The 20387-nt window shown below is 40.6% G+C and overlaps 1 protein-coding gene across 4 annotated transcripts in view; it reads left to right on the top strand.

Moving 5' to 3' along the window:
* DMD (dystrophin) overlaps positions 1–20387 on the top strand; it is a 2234319-nt gene that overhangs the window by 1984981 nt on the left and 228951 nt on the right. For all 4 annotated transcript variants that reach the window (XM_027096086.1, XM_027096084.1, XM_027096085.1 and 1 more), the window contains one exon: positions 9122–9200. In XM_027096086.1, the coding sequence (XP_026951887.1) occupies positions 9122–9200 (79 nt within the window). The remainder of the gene's footprint in view (positions 1–9121; positions 9201–20387) is intronic.

Raw genomic sequence — 20387 nt, 5'->3', positions numbered from 1 at the left:
ACGGAGCTGACACACCGCCTCGGGGTCGGGGTGAGTTGGAGCGAAGGGGGAGGGGAGGCAGGGGGAGTGTCAAGAAAGCTGAGTGGGAGACTGTATAGACTTGAGAGGGAGCGAATATACATACGTCAGAGTTCTAGCTCCAGTTCTGACAAATGTACACTGAGAAACAATAGAATTGCATCGCCCCATCTTCTGTCCTTTATTTAGAAGCATGAAGTGTACTTACTTACTCAACTTGCGCCTCTTTTCCTGGTATGCAAAAAAGTGAGAAGGACCAAACGTTGCAGGACGGGGGAAATACAGTAGATGAGATCTTCCGGTTAATTGATTTGTAAAGAACAGCCTGATACTGGTTTAGCAGCTCTGCATCAGTGACGGAAAAGAAAGGCGCTTTTCAGTGGCCTGGAGGAGGAGAGCTGGGAACTGGAAACAGGGGCTGGTGGCAGACAAGGTTCTTTCATATGTGGTCAGATTGACTGTGAAGGGAGTCATGGTCAGGAAGCTTTGGAAATGCTGTGAGGATAGCGTGGGATTTCAGGGGTGTTGATTTCCTTGGTTAAGGTTGCTGCGCGCATACTTCAGCAAATTGTCCCTCCCAGCCATCATTGTCAAGGTGATTAGTAGACCAAACTGAAAATCTACAAGTGTATTATTACTCGAAATATAAGGATTTTGCCATTGAGCTAAAAAAAAAGGTTGATTCTGGTGCTCTTTCTTTTTTCATTTATCTTCAAGGTTTCACCCTGCTTTAGTCATCTTTCAGTATGAATTTGCTAACTGCTATATACGTTGTCTTCCCCCCCACCCAGATGATACCAGTTCTGTTTTATCCCCTTGATAATTATTTCAAATTGCCACTTCCGGTCCTTAGGAACACTCCTGTGTTCTAGTACCAGGAGGTATAATTATGTCATTTCCACGCGAACACTATGCTACTTATGACCCAAAATGCCACTAGAAAGAAAAATTTTTGCGAGAATGATATCTTCCAAATGTGGAATAAATAAAGCTCAAAAATAAATAGCTGGGCTTCCCTGGTGGCGCAGTGGTTGAGAGTCCGCCTGCCGATGCAGGGGACGCGGGTTCGTGCCCCGGTCCGGGAAGATCCCACATGCCGCAGAGCGGCTGGGCGCGTGAGCCATGGCCGCTGAGCCTGCGTGTCCAGAGCCTGTGCTCCGCAGCGGCAGAGGCCACAACAGTGAGAGGCCCGCGTACTGCAAAAAAAAAAAAAAAAAAGAATAAATAGCTGAAGCTGAAATGTAACTGATTTAAACGTATTGGTGTGGTGAGGTGCGAGCCACTTGACTTTAGTTCCCGCTCCAAATCATGAGATACATTAGGAAAGGTTTTTAAAGGAAACCTATTTTTTAAGATAAAATCTGCATCAAGTTACATCATCCAAGCAGAGTAATTCACCTTTTATCTCTTGAAGACAAGAAACAAAGAGCAGAAGAAATGCTTCCTATGAACTCTACCCTTCCCAGCACATTTTTTTCATGACAGTGTGTAGATGTAACAAAAACTAAATATTTTGGCAAATGAAGCAGGATAAGGATGTTGATTGTTGCTTTTCTGAATTAAAATTAATGATACCCTTAAGGTACTTGGGTCTATGAAGTCAACTTAATGTTGGTATAACCTGACTCCATTATCACAGAATGAGGCAGCTACATGAGCACGAAAACTAATAAACAGACTTGCAAGGTGCATTTTAGAAATCGGTGAGGTGAAAGCTAAAAGCTTAACAGTGGACAAAGGACTTGCTGTTTTGTCCTCCCTTGCTTTCCGGTTGTTGGAAGAGTTCGTCAGAATTAGAGGACTGATGTTCCTGAAGAAGCGCCCGGCTGGCTCTAGGCTGGGGCTCCTGTTCATATCATGCCCCACCTGCCTTGTAGGGACGCACAGCCACTTCATGTTACGCGCTCTCTGTTTGCCTCAGCACAGTCTGTGTGCTCTTCTGGTAGGTTGTACAGGACACAGTTGGGAAGAGCGAGTGGAAGGGTGGGTGCAGGAGAGAGGAAAGAGAAAGGTAGGAATAAGAAAAGGAATCAGAGATTAAGAAGACGGGAATCAGCACAGAAGTACAAATTTGGAAGCTGGGAAGAAAACTCTCTGAGAGAAGAACGTAAAAAGCGGTGGATTAATGATGGTCTGAGATGGCACGCATTAGCATCCATGCCACAAATCACACAAAATGAGCTAATAATTATGCTCCTACTCAGAGAGAGCACTGTGCTAGCACTGGTTGCTTTCCTGTGATCTATCCTGAAGTCAAGTGCAAGAAACTCCGCTTAACTCAGAAGTGTCTCAGGGTCAAGAAAACACATAAATAAATTTTCAAGGAAAAGAAAATTCAGCCAACTTTTGCATTCAACAAGCCCAGATTGTTTTGCCACGGAGCTGTACCTATCATACGTCCTCATTCCAAACCTTATCTCAGAGCATTTTTCTTTTCAGTCACAACTCAGAAGAAATCACGATTAGAACAATGGATTTTAAATGAAAAGAGTTACAACTCGTTAAGAGGATTTTAACTGAAAGTGAAATAAATCTCAGGAGAGTTTTCAGGATAATGTTTGGGCACGTGTTTATTATGAGTGTTACAAGTAAGAATTTGGAAGTAAGAATGAATTCTGAAGGCTTCCCCCAGTAGATAAATGCATACAGAGAAGTGTACAAACTGCAAAATTTCAGAACAAAAACTCACGAATAGACTGGAGAGAGTCGTTTGTGTGCGTGTGCGTTGTTTATTCACTAGCATCACAGCACAAGGAGAGTTTTATTTTTATGGGCTCATTAGTGGAGGTGTGAACTGTGGTTCTTGCATGCCCATGGATATCTATCAAGGGTCTTAACAAACTGAGACCCAGAAAATTGAAATATACATGCCCAGTTACATCTTTTCCCAAGACTGGAGTAAACACGATTTATGCATGTAGTGCCAGTAAGAACACTTGGACACCAGGAAGGAATCACATTGTCTAACAATGTATTTCCACATCAGGAGGGAATTTTTAGCTCTTCTAAAACTCCAGTGGAGATGAAAACTTAAAAGTAATTAACTAGCAGGTCAAAAGAAAAATTGGAAGCCCTTGAGAACTTAAAGTTAAGTAACAAATATTTGCACTTAGATCAATTTATTTAAAATCATTACTAGGAGCCACAGTGTTGTTATCTGTCCTTTTTGTTTCTTCTCCTTTTGGCTTATTTAAAGCAATTTTGAAGAAAAAAGGAAATAAAGATATTCTTCAAAATACACAGAGGAATTGACTGAGCTTTGGGGAACAGTCACAGCTGGGAATGGAGTGTGTTATCATTAATTTAGTTGAAGGACTTGGTGCTCATTGATTATCTCCAAAATTACACTTTCAAGTATACCTTAATCACACTTAGTGTAGTGCCTAAAGTAACAGGCTCAAAAAGCCTTTTCATTCACTCATTTATTGAGTATTTACTGAGCATCTCCTTTGTATTAGGCACTATACCAAACTGTGAACAAGGCAGACAGGGTCCCAATCTACATGGACAAGGAACTTACATTCTAGTAAATATCTTCTGAATGAATAGAGAGATACTTCTTAGTGAAGTGAAAGAAGGGAGGTCTCTGCAAAGAGTACACTGCCTACAGAAAGGAGAAAGCAAAGAAGACTAATATATAGTCTTCATAGCTCTCAAATATGATTATTTAAAAATTAGAATAAAACAGATATGGAGGCGTTTTGGGCTCTGGGTTTGTCATACAAATTACTGCTTTTTAAAATTTTTCTTAATCTAACGTAGGCACAATGAATCTAAATGGTTTTCTTTTCTTTTTATTTTTTTAACTTTGAGCATCAAAAAAGAAGGAAAGAAAGAAGGGAGGGAGGGAGGGAGGAAAGGCCTTTCCAAAAACTTGTTTTGGGACTCTTGAAAAAGAAATTCTCCATTCAAAATATAATGGTTATGGTGAAGATGCTTGAATAAACTACACATTAATTCATTCAGCTAATATGAATCGAGCACCTGCCATAGGCCAGGTACTGTGCTTGTCAACTAGGATATAGTAGGGAAAGAAAGAAGGGTCCCTGTCCTCAGAGAGCATATTTGATTTTTGTTTTCGTTTTTGTTTTTTTGTGTGGTACGCGGGCCTCTCACTGTTGTGGCCTCCCCCGTTGCGGGGCACAGGCTCCGGACGCGCAGGCTCAGCGGCCGTGGCTCACGGGCCCAGCTGCTCCGCGGCATGTGGGATTTTCCCGGACCGGGGCCCGAACCCGTGTCCCCCGCATCGGCAGGCGGACTCCCAACCACTGCGCCACCAGGGAAGCCCTGTTTTTTGTTTTTGTTGTTAAAAAAGAGAGAGACTTTTTTCCCCCCCGACGTGCTTTTTCTGAAGAAATGCTGCGAACTAGATCTTGGTACCCATGGAGCAGATGGCAGGTTTTTGTCCATCTGGGGTAGTTCTAAAGAATAGACCCTTGTGTATCAATAGATCAGGTTTCTTCCAGTTCTAAACTTTCTTGATCTATGATCTAATAGTAGACACAAGATGTGTGCTTCCAAAAGGATGTTATAATTGTATTTCTTTTTATGAAAAGAAACAGAGGTATGGCCTATTAATTTGGGGGAAATTGGGTTCTTCCTGTCTCTTTAAATAATTGTTTGGACTCCTTTGGTTCTTCCTTCTCCACTCACTTTCTAATGCTCAGTCCTGCCCTCTTCAGTCTCACTTCCCTTTCCTTCCTTTAATGACTGGGACAGATTGCTCTTCTCTAACTGGCTATACATGACATCTCCAGTTAAATGTTTCACTGTTAGGTCAAATTCGTCATGTTCCAAATGAAGTCATCCGCCCATTTGCCATTCCTCCCCTTTCTAATTATTAGTGTTTCCATCAGCAGTATCCTCAATCTCCTGGTCTTCCACACTGGAAATCCTGAAGTTTTATTTGCTTCTACAAAAATTACACTCCAACAGCAAAGTGATTAGTTTTTCCTTACTTTAAAATACCTCCCAGTCTATACCATCTTTTCCATTCCAGGCAACACAGTCTTCATTCCAACACATATAACCCCAAGTCTGGTCAGTTGCAACAGCCTCTAACTTGTGTCAGCCTCCAGGTCCCTCTTGAATCTGTTACACTGACAGATTCATCTCCCTAAACTTCAACTTCCCTCTCAAATCATGAGTCCCCTCACGGAAGTCTTCAGTGTGGTTCCCTTTGCCTACGGGGTAAATCTTGAGCCTCAGTGTCTGCAATGTCTTGTTTTGCGTCATCTGCTTGCAGCGCACCTAGCTAACTGCATCTCACTGTCCTCTCTGAGACCAGTGTTCTGCTACCCCAAGATCTTCCTTAGGTTGTTTCCATTCCTCGCCTCCAACCCGTTATGCTTCCAGAGATCAAGACTGTAGCATTCATTTATTGCATATCTCTTTCCATATTAACATATACTTAAAAAGGGAACAAACAATTAACCAAGTGAAGAATGAACTGTGCCAGAATGCAAGGTAATGGGATAAAATTTCTGGCTTTTGCTTCCTAGTTTGCATGTAGTGTTTTATATTGGTTAAAAAAAAATCCAGTTAGTAAGGTCTAACGCACGGAGGTTATTGTTTCAAAAGGTTATCAAATTTCATTTCCTTGCCTAATTGCTCACAAGAGTAAAGTGCTTTGTTCTCAAGTAGCTACAGTTTGTGAGGATCTTGTGTGCCTTCAAGTTTTCCTTTCTTTTTTTTTTTTTCCGGTACGCGGGCCTCTTGCTGTTGTGGCCTCTCCCGTCGCGGAGCGCAGGCTCAGCGGCCATGGCTCACGGGCCTAGCCGCTCCGCGGCATGTGGGATCTTCCCGGACCGGGGCACGAACCCGTGTCCCCTGCATCGGCAGGCGGACTCCCAACCACTGCACCACCAGGGAAGCCCCAAGTTTTCCTTTCTTAAAATTATTTCTTTATTTATTCTGTGCATTCAATCCGTGCCATACCTTTCTCCAAAGATAATTTGTGAAAAGAAATCTTTTCTGCTTAATTCTTTAGTTAAGACTCTTTCCTGAATATTTTATTTCATTACATGATGCATCTTTAGTTTTTGTCTCACTATCATACATTTTCTTAAGTTCGAGTTATAGGGATGGAGATTCACTTTTATCTAATTTTAAATTCTTGACAATTGGATATACACTGGAAACAACCAGCATGGCCCTCCCTGTATAAGAAGGAAGCAACCTTCAGATCAGGGGCTTAAAATGGTCTCTGTTCCTGTACCCACGTGGTCCCTGTGAAGCCACTAACGCTATCTCCAGAGGAAGTGGCCTGTGGCACGTTCATGCTCCTTTGCCATCCACGTGTTCCCTTGGGGATTTCCCTCTCATATGTGCAAAGATTTCTCCTCAGTGTCCATTCCCATATGGCCTCCCCATCCACAGACTTTCACACTCCTCTCTTCTTTATTTGTGTATTAAATGACCCATTCTGCATTTAGAAATAATTACGTGTTCCATTCATTTGCATGTGTTCTTCTACAGCCCTTCTCTATAGTCTTAGGGTATCACATTCTTTAAGACCAGGAACTGGCCTTGCACTGGATCATAAAATATACTGATGACTAAGAGTTTCATAGATAGGTACACTACGTTAGGTCTGCTTTCAATAAATTAATTTAAAAATAAATTAAAAGGCCAACTGCATGTTAACTATTTACACAGTACTTTGTGTTTTCAACTTTACTCTCTGGAGGAGCAGTTAAGAGCAAGAGCCAGACTGAATGAGCTTGAATCCTGAATCTGCCAGTTTACTAACCGCTTAAGCTTAGGCAAATTTTGTTTGGTTGGTTTTTTTATCCTCTCATCCTTCAGTTTCTACATCAGTGAAGTGGAGAGAGAATATTATTTCCTACTACAGAGTTATTGTGAAGATTAAATGTTACTTCATATTGTCATGCACAGAGTGCTTAAATATTAGCCATTTTTGTATGTTATGTGGTGCCTTGCACACTGTAACCTCTTCCTCTCCCTTTATTAACCATAATAGCAGCAATAACAGCAGCTGCTAGCATTGATTGAGCAATTAGCATGTGATAGAAACTAGGCTAAACACATGTATCATCTTATTTAATTCCCACAGTAACACCATGAGGTAGGAAGTATTGTTGTCCCATTTTAATGATAAGGTAAGTTAAGTTTAGAATAATTTACCCAGGGACATACAACATGCAGTTGATGTCAGTGAGCATTCTCATTCATTCTCCCTATCTAGCTCTCTCTCTCTCCCTCTCTCTCTTTCCTCTTTCTCATCCGCGCGCACACACACACACATAAACACACACATTTATCCACTGGTTTGATCAACTAGTCATTACACAAATATTTCTTATACCACTTACTACATGCGGGGTTCAGTGCATCCTGTGGGAGGGAGGAGAGGAGAGGACAAATAAGCAAGGAATGGTTCCTGCCATCAAGAAGTTGCCAGTCCATTGCAGGAGATATCCATGTCCATATGACGAAAACAATGGCTATGATAGAAGTGTTCCAAGTATAAACCGTGTGCTGTGAGAATGCTGAGGAGGCAAACATATAACAGCCTTAAATGGGGAAAAGGGAGATAAGAACATTCCAGAGGGAAGGAGAACACAAACAAGTCTCAGGAGTGTTACATTGGATGGAATGTCTCAGGACAGGCCGGTAGAGTGTGACTGAGAGTGCAGGGTCCTAAGGCTGGGAAAGTAGGTTTCAAATGTCCCTCATGGTTTTCTGTGCATCGCAGTGAAGCAAACCCTCCATTTTTTTTGAAACTCTGTGTGGTTTTCCAAATATTTGGTCCAAGCAAAGATGGACAAGGCTAGGGAGAACGTGTAAAAAAAAAAAAACAGATTGTTCTGGATCTAGGCTAGGTAATTGATTGATTTGGGAAGGTCAGAGTTGGCGTTAGACCAGACTACCTGAGCCACTTTTTCAATGAGTTTAAGATGTATCTTACTTCTTGGGAGTTATCCACACCACAGAGTGAACCTGCTTGAGCTCTGATGGCTCTGGGCAAGCTCTGACTAATGTCTAGTTTAGCATAGACTGCTCAGAACCAAATCAAGACCCAAAGTTATAAAGCTAGGGTGCCTGGGGCCACCATGAATATAGAATTGGCAGTATGCCAGATGACACAATATACCATTTCACCCATAAATTCTTCCCTTTTTCCCCCACTCAAAATGGAATTCACTGAGCTGAAAGGACACTGTGTCAATATATTATAGAAAAACATAATAGGAAAAAAAGAATGGCAAACTTTATTCCATTGCCACCTAAACGTATACTTCCCACTAATTTCCAAGTCCAATAAAATCTGAAATCTGAAAATTTCTTTATTTTCACCATCCACCCTATAGTTACCCTAAATTAAAACCTTGCCTCTGTTTCTTTGATACTTAAGTATCAATCAACTTTTGGTTACTTATTAATTTATCAATGATTATCACTTGATATCCATTAATTATCAATCAATATGATTCTTAAAAACATGTCAAAAGCAACAGACTAAGACAAAATATATATCATTTCTGAGATCCTTTAGTCACCTAGTATAATGGCGAATGGCAACCTCCCTACCTAACGTTTTTGTGAAAGATCTGGAGTTTGCTTTTTTTTTTTTTTTTTGCTGTACGCGGGCCTATCACTGTTGTGGCCTCTCCCGTTGCGGAGCACAGGCTCCGGACGCGCAGGCTCAGCGGCCATGGCTCACGGGCCCAGCCGCTCCGCGGCATGTGGGATCTTCCCGGACTGGGGCACGAACCCGTGTCCCCTGCATCGGCAGGCAGACTCTCAACCACTGCACCACCAGGGAAGCCCTAGAGTTTGCATTTTTGATGGTACTAATTGGAGCAGTAATTCATTTGTGGCTACCAATGAGTAGAGTGTTCTTAGAAAATCCCATTTTAGCATTGTCAAGAGAGCAAATCTTTTTTGTTTGGCCTTGGTTTGATAAAAATGGGTCTCGGAGGCCACATGTGGTAAGTGGATATTAAAACAAGGTTATAAATTGTTGTTTTAATGTTCCAGCCTTAGAAGCCCAGAAGATCTTACCAAAAAGGATACGTTGTTTTAATTGCCCCTCATTATATATGATGAGAGAACATAATTTTTCTCCTCTTCCTCGCAGGTAGCTGTTGAGGACCGCATCAGGCAGCTGCACGAAGCCCACAGGGACTTTGGCCCAGCATCCCAGCACTTCCTTTCCAGTAAGTCATTGTCAGTTTTCATTGCTTAACCTCTTCACTGCATCTTGGTGGCTAAGAATTAAGAGTTGAATTACAGTTGTCTCTGCCAAATGCACTGGAGGCACAAATCATCCTGAAATATAACTTAGTGGGTAAATTCAGAAGGTTAAGAAGAGGAGGACCAATTAGATCATTTTGTCCAGCCTTCAACTAATGCATAATTATTTCCCACAATGTATTCTCAAGTGCTAACTTAGCAATATTTTTGAGTCTTTAGTTCTGCTTATAGCAGTTCACTTCGTCAAGCTGATAATTATATATCATATAATTATTATATGATAATTCAATATATATTACTATGAATCTATAATTCTTTATCTCTATATAATTCACTAAATACTCCCTGCCTGCAAGTTGGAACTTCAGCCCATTCTGTTTCCTTTCCCTAACTATTCTTATCCCTCTTTTATCCTTGACCTCTCTTCATTCTTTTTATTTTCCAGTTTTACTATTTTATTAATTATATTTTTATAATGATATTATTTATATATTATTAATAAATATTATATCTTTTATAATTAACTATATTTTTATAATTAATACCAAGAGGAATAGCCTTGGTTAACTGAAAGTGTAATATTGGAACATCCTATAAATATAACAATGCATATTAAATTGTCAGGCTACTGTTTTCCTCTGATTAGTGTTGTTAATTTATACTACTCTTTCTTTGATTATAAAAGTATATATATATATATAGGTATTTAAAAAGTCATACGTCTGCCACATGGGGTTAATATCTGTTAACATTTTGACGTATTTCCTTCTGGTCATGCATGCGTATGTATGAGAGTTTAACCATCATGTTTTAGAAATTTTTATTTTATATTGGAGTATAGTTGATTAACAGTGTGTTAGTTCAAAAAAACAATGTGTTAGTTTCAGGTGTATAGCAAAGTGATTCAGTTTTACATATACATGTGTCTATTTTTCAAGTTCTTTTCCCATTTAGGTTATTACAGAATACTGAGCAAAGTTCCCTGTGCTATACAGTAGGTCCTTGTTGGTTATCTATTTTAAATATAGCAGTGTGTATATATCAATCCCAACCTCCCAATCTATCCCTCTCCACCACCCATCCCCCCAGTAACCATAAATTAGTTCTCTAATTCTGTGAGTCTGCTTCTGCTTTGTAAATAAGTTCATTTGTATAACTTATTTTAGATTCCACATATAAGTGATGTCATATGATATTTGTCTTTCTCTGTCTGACTTACTTCACTTAGTATGATAATCTCCAGGTCCATCCATGTTGCTGCAAATGGCATTATTTCATTCTTTTTAATGGCTGAGTAATATTCCATTGTGTATCTGTACCACAACTTCTTTATCCATTCATCTGTCAGTGGACATTTAGGTTGCTTCCATGTCTTGGCTATTGTAAACAGCGCTGCAGTGAACATTCGGGTGCATGTATCCTTTTGAACCATGGTTCTCTCTGGATACATGCACAGGAGTTGGATTGCTGGATCGTATGGTAACTCTGTTTTCAGTTTTTTAAGGAACCTCCATACTGTTCTTCATAGTGACTGTACCAATTGACATTCCCACCAGGAGTGTAGGAGGGTTTCCTTTTCTCCACAGCCTCTCCAGCATTTATTGTTTGTAGACTTTTTGATGATGGCCATTCTGACTGGTGTGAGATGATATGTCATTGTAGTTTTGATTTGCATTTCTCTAATAATTAGCAATGCTGAGCATCTTTTCATGTGCCTCTTGGCCATCTGTATATCTTATTTGGAGAAATGTCTACTTAGGTCTTCTGCCCATTTTTTGATTGGGGTGTTTGTTTTTTGATATTGAGCTGCATGAGCTGTTTGTAAATTTTGGAGATGAATCCCTTGTCGGTCACATCGTTTGCAAATATTTTCTCCCATTCTGTGGGTTATCTTTTCGTTTTCTTTATGGTTTCCTTTGCTGTGCAAAAGCTTTTGAGTTTAATTAGATCCCATTTGTTTATTTTTGTTTTTATTTCCATTACTCTAGGAAATGGATTGAAAAAGATATTGCTGCGACTTATGTCAGAGGGTGTTCTGCCTATGTTTTCCTCTAAGAGTTTTATGGTATCCAGTCTTAGATTTAGGTCTTTAATACATTTTGAGTTTATTTTTGTGTATGGTGGAGTTTAAGCGTCATTTTAAGGCAATTACTTTGTGCCTTGCAGTGTTACAAATATGACCCAACTTAATCCTTATAGCAACCTATAAGGTAGCTACCATTATTATACCCATTTTTAAGATGAGGAAATTGAGGCACACAGTCACACAGCAAGTGGATGACAGAGCCAGGATTCAAACCCAAGAAGTGACTCCAGAGTCTGTTTTTAACCACCACGCTAGACCGTCCTTTACTTTATTGATATATTTTATAGAGAAGAAGCAATTCTGTATGATCTCCCTTCATTCTTTTGCCTTCCTTTTATTGCCATTTTCTAGTCCTTTCCTTCCTTCTCCATTTTCCATAGGTTAATAAAAAGATCCATGCTCATGAACATTTTAAAGCTTTTCACTTGATGCTTTCATGTGTGTCTCTAGTGGGCCATGTCTTTTAGAACAAAAATTCCTAGAAAGTAGTGGTCCTGTCTCTTTGTTATACACTGATAGTGTATTAAGTAAGAGGTTGTCTTATTTTTTTGACTGGGTCTAACCCTTTTATCAACATGCAGTCATTATTTAGACAGTGTCACACCTGCTTAGGAGGTGTCATGAAAAAATGGGCAAGTTAAAGCAGGATACGTAATTGATCGGGATTGTGGCTTTTGCGAATGACTGTAGAACAACTATAAATCCTGCACATTTTGTCTTGTATATTTTTCCCAATTTCTGGTCTGCTTAGATCGCCTTGGTGGCAGAGCCATTCTATTTGATTTAATTGAGATTAACTGTGATAACATACTTGCAAGTGACTCCTAAACCATAAATAAAAATATTACTATTATGAATATTAATATTCCTGAGACTGAGGAATTAATATTCCTCAGACACCATATATATTCATTCACTTTTTATTCTCTCTGCCTGCCCCACCCACATTCCTATGTCTTCCCCGTTGAAACCTATTCTCAGAAAAGGATACGTTATACTCATTTAACCCAGGTGACAGGTAAAGTTTAATGTGTACTTCTCCGGGGTTATTTGCATTTTAATAGGGTGAAAAGCCATAAGCCTGAGGAATGGCTGTCAAGTGGTAGAACGTCAGCCATAATCTCTGAGCTGTAAGGGGAGAACTTTGAGGGGCCAGGAGGAGCATCCCCACACCTTTCAAACCATATCGCACTGGTGCCCACGTCCAGAAAGATCAGGCCTGTAGGCACAGGCGCTGATTTACCTGCTTATATGGAGGCAGCCCCAGAAGTCGCCAATTTCTTAAGTATTCACGTGGAATATCAATATATGCTTAGAAGCTTTGCTTATGGATACCAAAAAATACCAATTTGGTTTAAGGGATATATGAGAAATAGGACAGTGAGACTAAAGACTAAATAAAGATTATTTCTTTGTGTTGTCCTTTTTTAAATTACAGAGGTAATATGTGGCACTCAAGGAAATGTTGGAAAGCAGAGAATACAAACAGGAAAAAAAAATTTTTTGTAATCCCACCACTTAGAGATAACCACTACAAAAAATGTGGTTTTACACACACAATGAACGTATACACTATACATTCTGTATAAACAGAATGGTTTATACACATTCTGTCTTTCTCTCGGGGGGGGGGGGTGTGAATTCAGATTCTCTCTCTTTTTTTTTAACCAAACAGGGATGAAAACAATTTACAGTTTTATGACCTGCTTTTTTCTCCTCAGAACTATCATAAAAATATTTTCGTGTGTTTAAATATTCCTCTGCAGAGTAATGTTTTTAAATGGCAGGGTAGTATTCCCTTCTCTGGCTGTACCACATTTACCAAGACAATTCTAAATCACTCAATATTAAGGTTATTTCAAAATTTTCACTATTTTATCTAACATTATGTATCTATCATATCTAATATTCTTTGTACACCTTTATAAACCTTTATAAACGTCTCAGATTCTTTTCTACAAGATAAATGCCTAGAAAATGGAACTGCTGTGTTAAAGGACGTTTACATTTGTAAGGCTTTTGATACATATTGCCAAGCTGACCTCTAGAAAGTTGCACCAGAAATTGGGTGTTACATCAAAATTGTATTTGAGGCAGGGCCTCTCTCAAGTCACTTATTTGCTGTTATTTTTATGTTCTATAAAAGAAAAAGAGCTTCCCCCTCCCCCCAAAAAAATATGTTTGAAAAAATACCACTAAGGTCATATTAAATGAGTTTGAATTGACAGATGTCTAGTAATTTGCTTCCAGGTTACCAGGAATAAAAATAGAGTGATTTCTGAGGCTTGGAAGTTACAAAGAAAAGAAAAAATAAGGATGAGCCGCAAACTGCACCCCGTCAAACACACTCACTGTCTCTTTCTCTCTCTCTTTCTCTCTCTCTCTCTCCCCCTCCCCCCCCCACACACTCCCCTTTGAAAATTACATTACCCAGGTGTCTTTGTTTCCTTATCAATAGGGAGAGGTGGCCCTTTACTAAAGTATTCACTGTTTCTTCTTGGTGGCCCAATCTCTACTTGTTAAAGAAGCTGTTTCTTTTATCTTAGATCTGAGAGAAAAATGAGAAGAGAAAATATAGGTAAAATACGACCTTTATCTATTGATAGACACTACTTGCCTTTAATTGTAGCTTTAATATTCTACTACTTCTGATTGACTTCTGCAACGTAAACCAAGAAAAAGGAGAAATTCTAATAGTGTGATTTTAAAATATATTTATCCTTAAAATTTTATATATTTTAAAAATATATTCATATGTCAATGATCAAAAATGTACTACAGTATTCACTAGCTTAGTAGTCTGAAAATTGTCCGTCTTTTGTTATTTTCAAGAATTTAGGAACTTTTTTAAAAAAGAATTCAACACTTTTTTTTCTGGCTATTTTCTCAATTCTCTGGGCTTCTGTTCTAAAGTTTACTTTTCTCACCAAGAAGGGTAACTATGTATTTGAGTAAAGGTAGAAATCTTTCTGTAACAGTAGAAAGAACTTATATTTGTCTTAATATTTCACAAGTTCTAGAATTGCCTAAAGGGCCATTTCCCAAGCCAAGTTTCTCAGAACATTAATGTACTGTATGATGTTAATAACTCTCCCTTGAAAAAATAGTTCTGGGGTCAATAAGATTGGAAAATCACTAGGTTATAAATGTAAGCAAATTTCTTTCCTGTTGGAATTCTTGTAGCTTTTAATATACATTGAAACTCTTAAGAGGAGCACAGTGTCAGTGACTCTTACATCCTACTTATGTGACTACGGAAACCTTTTTCAGGCATACCAATTAATTTCTCACTAAACATGCTGTGGAACATACTATGGGAATCTTTGCCCTAAAGTGATATTTGCCAGATAGTTTAATAATGAGAACTTTCTGCTGAAGGTAGTAAAAACACGATCCAATTGAAAAGAAAATGAGTATTTATAAGGCAGAAAGGTCAACTCTTTATTTCCTGGGGTTTCCAGCTCTGAGGCCCACCCCAGGAGTCCCCCTGTGCTGTGGAATTTCCTAACTGGAGAGAAGCTTAGAGAGTATCTATATGAACTGTTTTCAAAGTACTCATTAGTGAATTCTGCAATCAGTGTAATGACTTGCAACCAGCAATTTTTTAATGGAATGAAATGGAACAGATTAGAAAATAGAAAATTAGAGTACATTACACAAGCAAGGTTAAGTATCATTTTGACACTTTGATTTCAGTTAGGTGTGTGTGTCTGTCTCTGTATACTACGTTACAATGTAAAATGTATTCCTTCTGTGGATTGCAATAAAAAAAATTTGAGGGGTACTGAAGAACTCTAGCCCTGCCCTTACTTCACAGATGATAAAATAGAGGCAGAGAGACCAAATGACATAATCGAGATCATACAGATGGTTATAATAAATCTGGGACTAGAACCCAGTTTCTGGACTTCCGTGCCACACCTCGCATTGCCTTACCCATTAAGAACTAGCAGGCAGGCCAGCGACTGTCGAGTCTATCCGATATTGCCACAGATTTTTCTCTCTTCTATTTCTCTTGGTCTGGCCACAGTAAGTTGATTTATAGAGGCTGAATTTTTCTCTCGATGCCCCTGGGCCAAATGTCATCCCACCGATGACGTGGGATATTGGTTAAAAGTACAGGCTCCGAAACTAGATTAATTGGGGTCAAATATTGGCTCAGATACTTAATCTCTTTTTGTCTCATCTGTAAAATGGGGATAATAATAACATATTTCATCAAATTTGACATACCCCACCCATGTTTTAACAGAAATCAAAATATACCTTATGTCCAAAGGGGTTTTCAATTCAATGAAATATGGTAATACTATGTCATAGTTTTGTAGTGAAGATCAAACTTCCACTATGTTTATAGTTTATATTACATGTAAAACACTTAAAACAGTGCCTAGCACATAAGTGCCATACAAGTGTTTGCTATTAGTATCGTTACTATCAACTTGGTAGTGTAACTTAGTATCCGCCTATTAGAGTCAAACTAGACATAAAAGTAGCATTCATTCTCTTGCATTTAATTCTCAGTGTGTTAGACGTAAAAGTAGCATTCATTCCCTTGCATTTAATTCTCAGTGTAAGTAGTTCCTCTCCTTTCCGAAGATGTTTTTCATGGTTCTAATCTGAAAGTGCAGTGTTTGGCATATTATAAGAGCTCAACAGTTACTTGTGTAACTAATGAATAGGTGAATAATCAATGAGTAGGGGCTTCCGTGGTGGTGCAGTGGTTAAGAATCCACCTGCCAATGCAGGGGACATGGGTTTGAGCCCTGGTCGAGGAAGATCCCACATGCCGCGGAGCAACTAAGCCTGTGTGCCACAACTACTGAGCCTGCGCTCTAGAGCCCACGAGGCACAACTACTGAAGCCTGCATGCCACAACTACTGAAGCCCATGTGCCTAGAGCCCGTGCTCCGCAACAAGAGAAGCCACTGCAATGAGAAGCCCGCACACCACAATGAAGAGTAGCCCCCGCTTGCCACAACTAGAGAAAGCCCGCGCACAGCAACGAAGACCCAACACAGCCAATCAATCAATCAATAAATAAAATCTATTTAAAAAAGTAATCTGGGCTTCCCTGGTGGCGCAGTGGTTGAGAGTCCGCCTGCCGATGCAGGGGACCACGGGTTCGTGCCCAGGTCCTGGAAGGTCCCACATGCCGCGGAGCGGCTGGGCCCGTGAGCCATGGCCGCTGAGGGTGCGCGTCTAGAGCCTGTGCTCCGCAGCGGGAGAGGCCACAGCAGTGAGAGGCCCGCGTACCGCAAAAAAAAAAAAAAGCAATCAGTGAGTAGATCCTAATCTCTATAAGGACAGGATGATTTTAGTCTTGTTGACAGTTATATCCTCCAGTACCTAACCCAGTATCTGTACTTGGTAAATGTTCAGTAAAAGCGTTCACAGAATGAATTATGTCTTATACCCAAAAGAAGAGGTAAATTTCCTCCTCCCATTGTTAAAACACAGTAGCACGAAATTTAGCATAGTGACTACCACATAGTAGACACTCAATAAATAATTTGACCTCTTATGTTGCCTCTCAGCAATGACTGATAGCATCCGTAACTTTACATAGTCCTTTTTCTAAATGTCTACTGTGCCATGTAATATATTAAGGGAAAAAGCTGTCTTCAACATTACAGTATGATCACAACTCTATTAGAAAATACAATATAAACAGCAGAAAGGTACACGTAAAGAAAAGACTGAAAATCAATTAAATCAAAATGGAAACAGCTGTTATGTTTTACTTTCTTCTTACTTTTGAAGAGTTTTTACTAATAAGCATGTATTTCTTTTATGAAGGAAAAAAAACAGTAGAGGCAAAACTTTTTGTTCTCTAGCTCTTAACCCAGTGACCTCTTGCAGTATTAAACTCTATTGAAGGCTGTGGAACTCCGGAAGACGAATTTCCTTTTTACTATTTATTCTGAATTTAAAAGCTGTGGGTTTCACTGAGTGATCTTCTATTTCTCAGATTATGAGACGCTGTAAAAAGAAAGAACTGATCACTTATTTCTTGCAGGCTTTATAATCTTAACTGCCTTAATCAAATCCCTGGTTGACTCTTTTCCTCTTGTTAAAGTAACCCAAGTGCTTACGGTTTCTCCTTGCTACATAAGGCTGAAAAGTTTGTTTCCATCTTGAGAGTTGCCAAACCTTCACCGCCACGTCCCTCCACTCACACACTTAAAAAAAGGTAGGGGGAAAAACTTTAAGCACACTTAATAATTGCTGACATTTCACTTAACAGTGCTGGGATCTGTGCTACCATTGTCCTCAGGGGATGGATGAATTTGAAATTCGAGTAGGCCCATAATTTAAAGCTCAGATCAGCTTAGAGAAGCCATCATGATAAAAGTCAGGAAGAAGCTTGCAGGTACAATGTGAGATGATTTTCAGCCTAAAGCCATCAGGTAAAATCTCAGGGCTAAACAACTTGAGCCAATTTCTTCAGCAGTCACGTGCTGTCCTGAGTGTTGGGAATTTGGAACAAATGCCGTCTAACCTATCTGTGACGCTGGTAACGCCTCCGTAAATTCAAAGTTAGCCTTTCAGATACCTGCAAAAAGAAGTCACGGTGATAATCATTACACTCTCTTCTCAAAACCTATTTCTACGGCCCTTTCGCCTTGAGCTCAAATTTATATTCTCCAGTTTAGAGCTTAGAATTATTTGCTGTAGAGTATCCTTAGTAACAAACTTTTGCATCATTGGCCCTACATACCCATTTATTTGAACACAGAAGGAAGCTTAGGAAAGTTCTCAGTCTCTGCTGTGGGAATTTGTGCGCTTGAACTGGCTTCTGCTAGCTCAAGAGAGCCGAGTGTTATATATACAGGAATTGAGAGCTGGTTGTTAAACTGACCTTCGGTAGCTTGAAATCGGCCATAGTGGGAACATTTCCGCCCACCTCCCAAACTGGCAAATACTGCAAATCAAGACTTGGCTTTTTCATTTCGGCACAGCTGGTTTACCAGCACACCAGCAAATTTATTTATGTTATTCGGAGCACCCAAGCCCCTGGAGGCAAAGCTCAGGACCCAGAGATCTGTCTGCCTGAGGTAGGATGCGCATTTGTCCTGGTTTGTCCGGGATGTTCTTGCTTTTAGCACTTAAACTCCCATGTCCCAGGAGACCCCCTCCGTCCCGGGCTCACGAGGATGGTTGACCACCCTCGCCTTCGGTAACCTTCCACGGAAGGAGAGCCCTACACAAGGTTTCTTGTACAAGAAAGCTGTTGAGAGAGCATCTCTCAGGTGAAGGGGAGGGAGGGTAGCAGGATGAGGTAGGGGCAACAGTGGTCAGGGAGTCAGGCTAAGCAAGGAGGCGGAGGCTCCCTTCAGCCTGATCCCACCAGGAACTCTGGAGCACGAATTGCCCCCCGCAGTTGGCCCCATTTTGAGGCAAGGGAGCTGGGCTTTCTGCTCCCCCGTGTCAGTCAGCCATTGGCCGTGGATTTCTGGGGCGTAGTGGACAGCGAGGCGGTTTCCATTTCCCTGAGGGAGGTACCCTGGAGCTGGGGGCAGTGGGCCCACAGCAGCCAGTGCTCACAGCAGCTGGGGGTGGGTATGCCAGCTGGGGCGAAGGGATCTGAGCAGGACACCGAGAGCATGGACCTCTCCTATAGGCTTCATGAAGCTACTGTGATACCCTGTGCATCATCTGGCCCTCGAGCTAAGTGGTGAAGTTTAGCTTGGTCACCAACCACCTCTCCTTCATCGCATACCTGCATGGAAATTAGCCTCGTGGCATGGCAGAGATGAGGCAGGTACCTGTTTCTTTCCCATTTCATCTTCCTCATCGTGACAGATTCCTCTGGGCCTCATGAGGACCTAGGGCAGGGAGACCAGCATCACAGCACTGGATCAGTTTCCTGACACATGGGCACTGTTTTACGGGAATGCTGGCTCTGAAAGGTATATTTTTACACTCCCCAGAAAATGAAGGCATTTGTGCGTTTGGCCTAGGGTAGCATTTTGTCATCTGTCCCAAAATACAAAGCTTTGCACAACAGAAATGGTGGAATCACATCCCTGTGGGCAAAAATCATTACTCTTGTTTCTTCTCTTTGGATGTTTTCCATTTTCAGAACACAGCCAGTTTGGGATTAGAAAATACATTTTGGTGAGAACTTTGAGGTGAGGACAAAAGGCATTTTGGTTTTTTTTGTAGACTTACATAAACTATTCCTGGTTTAAAAAACCACCCTTTTGAATTTTTAAATATACTTTCAGATATCAGCAGTAACAATCATCTTGATTTCAGTCTACTGCAGATGTGCTTTGGAATGCGCTGTGTCTCCTTAAGGCTGGAAGGAACAAGGATGGGCTTAGGTGATGAGGGGCATTTTAAGGATACATGGAAACATAAGGAAGGATGGGGAACAACGTTCGCCATGCAGCATGTGTTTGCTTCTCTCTGTATTTGCCTCTGCTGCTGTAGACTTCAGGCTCTCAGTACGGAGCTGCTCTCTTCCCTCCACCTTCTCCTTACTCATAGTTTCCACTGTCTTGTCACTTGTTTTCTTCTTTAGCTCCCTGACTTTTGTCGAACTTCCCCACCTCTCTACCATCTAAATTTCTCTCTGGGTGTTACAATCAGGCTCTCTAAGAAAGAGCATCTGATTGGTTCACTTATTTACTATCTATCTAGGGTGAAGAGCATCTCATAAGCCAGGCCAGGCTGTAACCAGGCTTTTTTGACCTGGGCACTGGTGGCATCTTAAGCCAGGCAATTCTTGATCGTGGGGGCTGTCCTGTGCATTATAGGATGTCCAGCACCATCCCGGGCCTCACCCCACTGCATGCCAGCAGTACCACTCTCCCTCATTTGTGATAACCAAAAATGTCTCCAGATATTGTCAGATGTCTCCTCGAGGGCAGAATTGCCCCTGGTTGAGGACCACTCCTGTATACCAAACCCCTGGACAGTTTGGGGACACTGCAGTAGGGTCACATGGAACACTAAGTAGAATGCCCTCTGTCTGGGAATCATTTGAGACTACTTTTCTGCACTTCTAGGTCCCCTTGAATGTAGAGACAACCTTCAGTTGTCTGTCCCTTCGGGA

The sequence above is a fragment of the Aethalodelphis obliquidens genome, unplaced genomic scaffold (assembly GCF_003676395.1).
Source record: "Aethalodelphis obliquidens isolate GAN/ISIS:26980383/991018 unplaced genomic scaffold, ASM367639v1 scaffold98, whole genome shotgun sequence".
In the NCBI taxonomy this organism is placed as follows: Eukaryota; Metazoa; Chordata; class Mammalia; order Artiodactyla; family Delphinidae; genus Aethalodelphis; species Aethalodelphis obliquidens.
Note: the sequence above shows the minus strand (reverse complement) of the source record. Positions and strands in the feature narration are given on the sequence as shown.